Source organism: Oryzias melastigma, linkage group LG4, assembly GCF_002922805.2.
Source record: "Oryzias melastigma strain HK-1 linkage group LG4, ASM292280v2, whole genome shotgun sequence".
NCBI lineage: Eukaryota > Metazoa > Chordata > Actinopteri > Beloniformes > Adrianichthyidae > Oryzias > Oryzias melastigma.
In genome coordinates this window covers 20,865,729-20,876,527 of record NC_050515.1, presented here as the reverse complement: position 1 = coordinate 20,876,527, position 10,799 = coordinate 20,865,729, and the positions used below count along the sequence as shown (strand labels likewise).

The 10,799-nt window shown below is 40.7% G+C and overlaps 2 protein-coding genes across 2 annotated transcripts in view; one reads left to right on the top strand and one right to left on the bottom strand.

Annotated features, from left to right (window-relative positions):
* Nucleotides 1–787: 787 nt before the first annotated feature.
* sirt5 (sirtuin 5) lies at nucleotides 788–6,830 on the bottom strand. Its single transcript, XM_024279310.2, has 9 exons — nucleotides 6,561–6,830; nucleotides 5,397–5,511; nucleotides 5,190–5,323; nucleotides 4,163–4,388; nucleotides 4,008–4,095; nucleotides 2,659–2,712; nucleotides 2,467–2,590; nucleotides 1,314–1,429; nucleotides 788–1,248 (listed from the first exon to the last, which is right to left on the bottom strand). Exons 2-9 carry the CDS (start codon nucleotides 5,497–5,499, stop codon nucleotides 1,176–1,178), a joined length of 918 nt encoding a protein of 305 aa, XP_024135078.1. The 5' UTR covers nucleotides 5,500–5,511; nucleotides 6,561–6,830; the 3' UTR covers nucleotides 788–1,175.
* Nucleotides 6,831–9,800: 2,970 nt separating this feature from the next.
* The window catches only part of LOC112150811 (phosphatase and actin regulator 1), a 30,435-nt gene continuing 29,436 nt past the window's right edge, over nucleotides 9,801–10,799 (top strand). The window contains exons 1-2 of the mRNA XM_024279308.2: nucleotides 9,801–9,815; nucleotides 10,268–10,419. Of these exons, the coding sequence (XP_024135076.1) occupies nucleotides 10,308–10,419 (112 nt within the window). The 5' untranslated portion in view covers nucleotides 9,801–9,815; nucleotides 10,268–10,307. The remainder of the gene's footprint in view (nucleotides 9,816–10,267; nucleotides 10,420–10,799) is intronic.

The following is a 10,799-nucleotide window of genomic DNA, read 5'->3' as shown; positions in this document are numbered from 1 at the left end:
ATCGCTATTTTTGTGTTACTAGTAACGTTAGGTTGGGGTTGTGAGGAGTTGTAAGCAAGTGGAGTGTAAGACTGTGTAAACAAAGAGATGGGAAGTGAGGGCGGGCTTACTCTGGGCCAACAGCCCCACCCACAACCTAGAAGCTGAAATCTACTGTTGCCGCTCTGTAGAAACTATGTCCTAGAAAATGACACAGGCTTTTGATTTTTGTTGAAAAATGCATAATTATAGTTAAAGACCACTGGGAATGTCTCTAAAATGGATCAATAGATGACTGAGTGGGACTTTAAATCCTTTTATTTAACCTTGTGCAATTATTATCATTTTTGAAATGATTTTTGGTGAACAAATCAAGATAAGGTAACATTGTTGATTTTTTTTTTACATATATTAAACAGGAAATGAACCATTTGCAGAATTCTGTTAATATTGTTGACCCACTATAGACAGTTTTGGTGGCTTAAATAGCAGAAACCTATTTTTTTTCATGTTCTTTCTCCAGAATGTGAATTCATCTCCATAAGAACAAGGAGTTCTTGGAGAGATGAAGCTGCTCTGCTGATCCAGCCGGACATGACCGGAGGACAGCGTGTTCATGCTCAGATTATAGAAGTCTGGCGGGGGTGGGGGTGGGGGGTGAGTGGGGTGGGGGTTGATGGTGGAGCAGCCAAGTGTCAGACCCAATCTCACCTTTAGGAAGCAGAAGATCAGCTGCAATCCCGAATTTGCCGAGGATCCGATTTGATTAAGTCTGCTGCTTTAGTGCCACCACACAGCACACACAGTATGGGGGCTCAGCAGGTTTATTTTATTATATTTTTCTTAAGGCAATCCATTTTTTTTTTTTACCCCAAAAATGTGGAGAGAACCTCTTGAGGAAGATGGAGAGGCGCGCTCACGCGACTGCATCCGAAGCCGCTGGAAGGCGTCACACACCGCATTCATCACACTTCATAAATTCAGGCATTACTGCACAGACAACACAAACACAGCCTGGGAAGTCTGCACTGCAGCGGCTGAACACTGCCCCCTCCTGTCCAACAACATACTGAGCTACACTTTTTTGTCCCACTAGCAGCTTTACAGTGCTAAAAACACAATCCCAAGAACATTAAAACTCCCTTTGTGTGTGTGTTTTTTTTTCTATCAGGCTGCTGGTGCAGCAGACTGCGGCCTCAGTTCGATTCGTTCTCGTGGCGCGCCAGGGCAGCCGGCAGCGTCGTCCCACAGGGGCCGTGGAAGTGGAACCTGAGACAGAAGAGACTGAGCGAGGCTGCAGATGAACAAGAATAGTCCAAAAAAATAAGACGTACTTGAAGCGCATGGTGGCTGGCGTGTTCTCCATGTTGAATTCGGCCACGGGGACGCCTCTGGCTGCCACCTGGGGGGCAAACATGGCCGCCGGGTACACTACCGATGAGGTGCCGACCTGCAGAGAGGCACGTGAGTTACTGACAGCTCTAACAGTAGACAGTTTTGAAGACCCACTCCGATGAAAACTGTGTTTTTAACATGTTCTTGTAGCATTTTAGTCATGATGGAGGACAAATATAAAGAAAATTAGGCTAAAATGTTTAGTTCTCAGTGTTTCCTTGTCTAAAGTTTGTCAATATTCAGAGAAACTGAATGGAAGTTGGGTCTAAATTGCCCCTAAATGTGAATGTGAGAGTCCGGGCCTGCAACAGGCTGGCGGCCTCTTCAGGGTGAACCGGTTCTTTGTCCAACAGTAGTTAGGAAGGGCTCCAGCAACCTGTGACTTTAAAAGGGATTCGGCAAGTTCTGAAGATGAAAATATTCTGTCTTTTCTTTTTAAACAACAAGTATCTATCAGAATTCAACTTTTACTTCATAGTAGAACAATGTACATCAGTACAAAAAAATATTATTTTCAAAAACTGTTATGTAAATGTCTATAAATAGATAAATAGTGGATTTTTTCATTATTTGTGTTAAATTTTCTAAAACATTTAACAAAATATCAATAATTTTGGTGTAAAGGGGAAAACAGAATAGTCGGTGCTTGATATTTAGTGAGTCTATGTTGTTGCTATGGCAATGTTTTACAAGGGGAGGAGTCTTTTCCTTCTTTTTTTTTTAACAAAGTGATACAGGAAACAAAAGGTAACTTCAGAGCAGAAAATAATGATCACATTTGATTTATTAAAATCAACAAATGATAAAGAAGTACATCGTCTTGTTCAAAGACAAATCAGAACTGATTTAGTTTCATTTCTGATCCGGTCCAAACCACTTAGTCAGAGGGTGTAACCTTGAACACTTTCGATTTGACTTCATTAGAGGAATGTTTTACCATACCAATGATTTTGTAAAGTGGGAAACTTTAAAAAGTATTTCGGAAATCAGGAAATTCTTTACTTTCTGGTAAAAAAACAACTATTTGAAAAAGAAAAGGGGAATATGAACTCAGAAGGAAAAACTGCTCATAGCAACCCGATATTCACCCACCACAAGACAGAGGTCACAGCTGTCCAGAACCTGCTCTGAGCGGGACAGGACGCCGGAGTCCAGAGATTCTCCAAACCACACCACCGCCGGTCTCAACAGGCCTCCACAGCCGGCCTGCTCGCACCTGAAATGCAAAAAAAACACTGTCACCATGGATAAAAGCCACGTGAGGAAAAAAGTAAAGGAGCGTACCGCGGCAGCTGCTCCACGGGGATCTGGGCGTCATGCGTGTCTGGGTCTGGAGCTCTGAGGAGACGGTGGACGTTTCAAAAACATGGATTCCACTCAGATTCCTCAAAGATGAGGCTCAAATACAAAGACTCCAAAAACTGAAAAAGCAAAACTAATCATGGTTATTCCCTTCTTAAAATGTATTAAAATAGTTTTTATATCTTTGAGGAGGATCCAGGCTGAGTTCAGACCGTCGTTCTTTCTGGAAGGCAAGTGTCCTGTTCAGCCTTTTCAAGAAATACAACAGCTGTAGCAGGCGGTGGTAGTGTGATGGTGGGGAGCTGATTTAGAACTACGATCATCTATTGATTTACTGCATAAGCCTTACCAGTGGTCGTTGAATTAGGATTATGCCGTTTTTAGCCAAACTTTTAATTTAGTCATTTTTTAGGTTTCCGCAGAGCGACATTAGAAATTTGCATCAGAGTTGTGGGCGGGATCATTGGTGAGGGGCAACCCCGTCCCCTCTTCCCTTTGGAGCTGAGAGCTCTCTGTTTACAAACTCTCCTGCTATCTTACAGCCCCTCACAACCACAACTTAACATTACCAATTCAACAAAAATGGCGAGCAATATTGCAGTTAATTTTTAAATTAACTCATTTAAACCTTTTTTTGTGCCTAAACTAACACAAACATTGTAAAATCACAGAAAGGATTTTCTTCTTCACATAAGACCTGGTAGGTTTGGAGAATTCTTCATCTAATAAGTAAAAAAGAACAAAATGTTAAACTTTAAAGCAATAAATGTATTTAAAAAACTAATTAGGAAGTGTAAAAACACACTTTTTGTATATAGAAATGATCTAAAAAGTATGAAAGAGAAAAAATAACATTGTAATGAACTCAAAGGAAATTGCAGAACCCTTTCAGAATAAATGCCAAGCAAACAAACTAAAATATTGATACTTGTAGATTGTTTTTCTGGTAATTTCTTTATGTTTTCCAGCTCCTGTGTAATTGTCAACCCAGACAACATAACACAATTTGTTGTGATGCTAACTCCCCTTCCCGTTTATAAACCTGGTTTAGAGCATTTGTCAGGACTCACTCATCCGTTCCAAATGTCACGTTAAGTGACAGAGCGGCTTTCACCGTGACATTTGATTCTTGCTGGATTTCCTTCTCACTGTGTCATCAGGTTGCATTCAGTTGGTTTGACATTTGACAGCCTGAAACCAGCTGTTTTTCTCTGGCATTTTGGTGTTTGAACGCCTGCGATCTATATTTCACACAAACACGTTTTCCAACCCGCTCGTCGTTGAAGACAGCGGAAGATTTGGACCAACTGTCAGCTGAGGAATGCTCTCACCCTTTGTCCTTCAGGGCGTCGCAAATAGGGCTCTTGTAATTGGCCGCCTCGTGGCCGCAGCTCAGGCAGCGGGTTTTAAACAAGCTGCCTGCAAGTGAAACAGAAAAAAAAATATTGTATATACCTTTTAAATTAGGACAACAGGAAGCGCTCACCGTGGAGTTCCAGGATGGTTTTGGAGCCGGCGCGGCGGTGGAGTTCGTCGATGTTCTGGGTGATCACCGTCACTTTCCGTCCCTGTTTGCCTAGCCGCTCCTCACACTCGGCGATGGCTTTGTGGGCGGGGTTTGGCTCTTTGGTGAGCATGACCTCCCGCCGATAATGATAGAACTCCCAAACACGAGATGGATTTCGGGAAAAGGCCTCTGGAGTGGCTAGATCCTGACCGCAGGAGGAAGGAACAAGGAAAAGATACTGTAGATAAAAATTCAAAACCTAGTGGCGGATTTGCGCATTTTGCTAATTGCTTTAAAGAACCATAACTAGCCACAGGAATGGGCTACAAATGTACTTTTTTTTCAACATCCATTAGATTAAAACATCTGGCGGGACAGATTCAGCCAGCAGGCCTTGTGTTTGACACCTGTGCTTTAAGGGGCTCAAAAATGATTTCAAAGTCTATGGTTTTGAAACCACACGGCGACAGGACCTATTGCTTGGCGGCCATTTTTGTGGCATTAGTGTGAAATTTGGTGATTTTCACATTTTCCCAAAATATGGGAGAGAAAACTTTTGTTTGAGCGATCTTCATGAAATTTCGCACACATAGCGACAGCTTATCCATCTGTATAATAACAATATAAGGGTTAAGCCAACAACCACCACCAACTTTTCACTGACCTTTGACCTTGAGAAGAGGTCACCATCTTGAATTCAAAAGAAAAAGCCTTATAAATTTAAACTCCTCCTAGGGATTTCATTCTATCGCCTCCTAACTCCTTAAATATCACTGGGAAGCCACAGGGGAAAAAATTGAAGTTAGAAGAATTTGAATTATATTATGTGGCGTCCACTTCTTGGTTGCACATACTCATAGAAATTGTTCGAATTGTTGGTGAATAATGAAATAAACTTTTGGATTCTTCTTTTGCCCCCAGCAGGCTGATGAACATTAAGAAACGAAATCTCATGCATAATTTAGTCTTTATTCTAGTAGTTCTGACCTCAGGTGTCAGTACTCACCTGGGCCTGCCACTTCCTCCAGAAGCCTCCAGCTCCTCTGAAGGTGGGAACTCCGCTCTCGGCACTCACCCCAGCTCCGGTGAGGATGGCAATGTTTTTGGCTTTGCCAAAAAACTCCCTGAATGCTGCCAGGTCTGCAGAGAAAAGCACCCAGTTAGACAGTACAATCCCCTCCTACACATGGCTGGGGTTAATGTAACGGAATACCTGAGCTGGGTTTGGCCATCTCTACGCTTCCACGGAGTCTTCTGATGCGGGCCTGTGTGCAAGAGTTTATGACGGCTCTGCAGGTGAACTGCCGCAGAATCATCAGCGTCTAAAACTAAAAAGTGACATTGGTAACATTTTTACTTTTCTTCATAGTATAATCTTTGGCCTTTTTATTTAAAAAAAAAAAAAGCTTTAACAGTGCCTCTAGTTTAAGATTGTATATAAGCACTATTATAGAGAATAATTAGAAAATGAATTGAAAATATTTCAAATTAAAATCTGGGTGCTGTTTTTTTTTTAACCCCTTGACGATCAAAGATGTAAATATGTATCAAACCCCTTAAGCTTTGTCTAAATTTAGCATCTACCTAAAAGCAAAATCATACTCATTTTTCGCTCATAGCTGGAAATAAATTCAGGATCATCAAGGAGTTAAAGTCAATTAAACTGTTCAAATCCCAAGCTCTCCTCCAGTTTTTTTAATCATACAAAGCAAACACTTAGCAGAATAAATAAACCAATCCCAGATGAAGGAAAAAAAAAATCTTGATGCAGACGCCATCTTTGTAATTTTTTTCCCGTACATTTACAACTCCAAACCTTTTGAATCTACAAGATAAAAAATAGCATAAATTTAGCCAATAACTTTTAAAGTCATAAATATAAAACTTTCTTCACAAAAAATTATTAAATTTAAAATCGTAATATTAATATTATTATTATTTTGTAAACTGTCCCTAATACTCTGTATCTTTGTTCTTTTTTTTCGCTGTATAATACATTTAGCTATTTAAAATTCATTCCCGGTACAGATGATTTGATTTCCGGTTTTAGCACAACAGGTACTTCCTGTTTGAAACGCGAGGGGGCGGGGTCACTCATTCCAGTTCTCATATGCTCTTCATGGTTAACGTAGACTTCAAAAAAGGCAAAATATCAACACTTTGGGGGCAGCTATAATGCTGGAGGTGCATCATAGTGTGTAAAAAATATCTTTCAGTCAAGACATTTACGTGCAACATCCGAAAAGTGCGTCATTTAGATAGGAAGTGCACTCCAATGCTAAAAGGCTATGCTAAAGCTAACGAGTTAGCGCCTCTGAACGTGGACACACAGCTGCTGCTGATTGGAGTCCCTTCAGTGTGAAGGAGGAGCTCATACCTCTCGGGAGGAGATGTCTCTCCTCTAAAATGAGGATTCAAAGGGTAAATGCTTCAGGTCAGAGCTGTAAAACACCGGAACTCAATCGTAGTGTTGTTCTCCTCATTCAGAGAAGGGGTGTGTCGGGTTGGATCAGCTGGAACACCGTCAGCCAATCACAGCGGACGGTGAAGTAAACAAAACCAGAGCTTTCGGTCGTACCATGTTAGAACCAGCAGGGGGAGCGCTTGTACTACTGCACACGGCACCAGGGTGACCCTGAACACAGGGGTCACAAACAACCCCCGGCAAAGAAGATATCTACCATTCACATCTGTGGTAAAACAACCGACTCAGCTATGATTAGACAGATTTAAAGCAGAGTAAAATAGATACATACAGATAAAAGGACTTTAAAAGCACTCTGGAGCTTTTTCAAGAAAGAATTTTATGACAAACACACACTTTTGGTTTTTTTTTAAACAATATTTGGTGAAAATTTGGAGATTAATACATACCTATTACACCAGACCAGTTTTTTCATTTTTTTTTTATTTGTTTTATGCTTGTACACTAGCAGTGTTACACCTTTTCCATGTTTTATTGTTTCATTTGCTAACAGAGGGAGAGAGGCGGTCTTGGCTAATTTGGCATCCTGGCCAAAAAACAAGCCCCGCCCCCTGGAACTCAAAGCTTGCATACATACAAACAAACAAATACAAGAACTGAATGTATTATTTATGTTAAATTATTAACTATTTAAGTAAATATACAAATTAGAAAAAATATATAAAACAATGAGTAGAAGGAAATATTGTATATAAACACCAAAATATATTGCACAAATCCTTCATGACCATAAATGAACAAAATAAAAAAATGATAAAAGTAGTATTTATTTATACTGACTTTTATTGATATTGTTAATATATTAATGCATAGTTAACAATATTTAATATTTTATTATAATATTGTCCAATTGAACTAAGTAACTATATTAAAATAATAGTTACTATTTAATCTAAATCGGTATTAATCATATTATCATGGTGTATGTTTTGTCATGATATTCTTAACCACGTGAAAGTGCAAGTTGTAAAGGCTGACTTTTATGGTCTTTTTTAAGACAAAATCATCAATGACATCATCACCATTTACCTGTTCACATTCTGTGCAGTTCCCCCTTTACCTCTTCCTGTGTTTTCTTACACACAAAGAGAGAGAATATTGTCATCAGAGCAGCAAGTTGCCTTGATAGTAAGTGCACCCTGGTGCATATTTCATTAACTTCTCCAAGAAATGGGCAGTTTAAGTCTAGAAAACCAACAGCATTAGAAAACTGCAGATTTTTAATTTTTTTTGCACCATCAGATCTCACTCTGGGCAACTGCCTACTTTGCTCATGGAGATCAGACTGAAATTAGTTCATCATGAAGCACAATTCATAAACAATGGCAGTACAAGTGTCACAAATGTTTCTACTGATGCACCAAAGGATGCTGGGATAAAATTGTGATTTATAATTGTATGAAATGTAGTCAGTCCAAGCACAACTATAAAAAGGCAACAAAAATGTATCCTTATTATTATGGATTGTATGAATTATTTTGTGTATCAATATTTTGATATTTTGTGCGACTTTTTTTTTGCCTGAAAATAATTATTTTCTAAAAGTACAGTGTGTAAAACAGCTGAAATGTGCTGTTTTTGTCACAACAAGTCATGAAATGAGAACTGAACCCCTGATTGGAGGATCCTGGTGGTTGCAGGTTGGCGTCAGTATAGGGTGTTTTAGCTGCTATCAGTTTGTGGGTGTGGGGGTTAGTGCTCTCGACCCCCTCTGCAGGAAAGCCCCGGTTCCTATCTTGACTTGGACCTTTTTGCATGGAGTTTGCATTTTCTCCTTGTACAAGTGTGGGTTTCACCTGGGTACTCTGGTTTCCTCCCATGGTCCAAGAACATACTTCACAGACTATTTGATGATTGTAAAAGGTCCCCAGGTGTTTCTGCGTGAGTGTGTGGCCCTGCAAAACACTGGTGACCTGTTGAGTGCCCCGCCTTCACCCATGACCCCGCAAGAGATTCAGCAGGTTCTGAAGGTAAGTCCAAATACTCAATAATTTTTACCAAATTATTCTGGACTGCAAGGATCAGAATGGTTTTCGCAGATCTTCTTTCTGCACCTCTGAGCCAAAATATATTGAAAAACTCAGCAAAATTTGCACAGTAACTAGTGAAAACAAAGTTTGGGCATAGTGAGTGACCCCCCCACACACACCAAGAGAAACTCAAATAAAATTTAAAATAAAAAAAAGGACATCAAAGCGGTAGAATCTGTCAACTATTTTGATCTGCGCCAAAATGTCTTAAGGGGCTCAACAAAATAACTAATAAAAAAGTTCAAATCCACTAACAAAACCAAAACCAGTGTTGGTGATATCCAAAACTAGATTTGAAATTATTCTGGGATGGGTACAGGACCGATAGCTTAGTGGCCCATTTTGTCTCAAATTGTGAAATTTGGAGATTTTCACATTTTCCACAATATGTGAAAAAAACTTATTTCTTTACAACATTTCAAACACATACCACCACCTTAGGTCTACAACTACAACCAAAGATTCATTGACTTTTGACCTTTCAAAAAAAAATCATTTAGTGCCTTCTACAAATTCAAACGTCTCCTTCCTAAAAGCTTGGAAGAAAAAAGTTGAATTAGAAGTTGTAGATTTTGAATAGTGGTAGCATGGCGTGCTAAAAGTTGTGTTTTCCTGTTGTTTGCACATTTTTTTCAGGAATATTGTAAAAATGTAATACATACTGTAAAAGCATTGATTCAAGCTAAAAAAAAAAACAATATTACATACAACATGACAATAGTAAGAATGTGGGTGTAGTAAATAAAAAAACTCAGTTGCCAAGTAAATCTAAAAAATTACTTTTTCAGATTCCTCTAAAAAGGACAATGACCTGTTTGTTTCCCCAAGGTGAAAGAAAAATAAAATGGTTGCTATGGAGATAAGCTAATAGAAAAGCCACTGTGGGGGTTGCTCATCTGGACCTGGTTGGCTCCACCTTTTCTCCTGGTGTACTGCCTCCTTATCCCACCTTTCACTGAATTCTCTTTGAAATTGTAGACATTGTTGGAAGGCTAGTCATCATCTCTGCATCTCCAGGTACCAGATGCTCCTCCTCAAGATGAATGCTCAGGGGCCCTCCTCCAGCTGCACCCTCTTCCTGGTAACCCTCAGCAGGCTCCAACCGCTGAGCCTTGAGGTGTGCCCCATTTGTACTTCCGTCTTTAGAATGAGGCATGCAGATCCCACTTCTGACACCAACTCTCTAGTCTGGATGAAGAACACAGAAGGTTTAGAGGGAGAGTCAGGGGCCAGAAGTGGCAGGAAAAGGGGCTAATTGGGGCAGGAAGGGCAGTTAGCTGCTAAAGGCTTTAGTTTGCAGTTGTTTTTTCTCCATTTCATTGTAATAAAGTTAAATAGATGCTGTTCTTGTGAACATTTTTAGTTTAAAGTTTATTTTCAATATATAATTTTAAGTACAATCTTTAATATAATTTTATAGTACTTTGAGGAAATAATGCTCCCCTTTACCTTCCTTTTTTCCTCCTTCTCACTGCTGTCACGCACACACAAACGCACGCACGCGCACACACACCCTCCTTCCTGGGCGGTGCAGAAGTGACTGCCGCCGCCTCTCTCCCTCTCTCGCAGTCCCGCCGGTCGCCTGTGGACTCTGCCCGGCTCGCCGACGATGGCGGCGGCCCCGGAGGAGGAGGTGGACCGCAGACCGATCCGGAGGGTCCGCTCCAAGAGTGACACTCCGTACATCAACGAGGCGCGCATCTCTCTGCACCTAGAGACAGGTGAGGCTTCCGGCCAGCAGGCGTTTGGGCGTTTTAGCTGCGTCCATGGGGGACCCGTGCGGTTTTTCCTTTCATTCTTTTTATTTTATTTTATTTTTATTCAGTTTGCGGGACACCCCCTCACGCACACACGGATGCATGCATCCATGCATGCATGACTTCGATTTTTCATTGTGCAGAATTGACGGTACCAGAGGAGCTCGGCTGGGCTTTATTCCCATTTGATTGGAGACGTCTGCAGCTGCACTGGACGCATGCTAGTGTTTTTTTTCTTCCTTCCAGCCAGACTCCGCCTCGACTGTCGGCTGCAGTGAAAACGTCGTGGGAACTCGGCTGTTGCTTTTTAAACGCGTCTCTCCTTATTGCACGTGCAGGGGGGT

Bases quoted from the DNA above. Each gene is read 5' to 3' on its own strand.
- sirt5 (XM_024279310.2), bottom strand. From the start codon at position 5,499: ATGATTCTGCGGCAGTTCACCTGCAGAGCCGTCATAAACTCTTGCACA. The intron at 4,096-4,162 runs GTGAGCGCTTCC...TTTCACTTGCAG, and splicing joins AACCATCCTGGAACTCCACG to GCAGCTTGTTTAAAACCCGC. The intron at 2,591-2,658 runs GTACGCTCCTTT...TTTGCATTTCAG, and splicing joins CCCGTGGAGCAGCTGCCGCG to GTGCGAGCAGGCCGGCTGTG.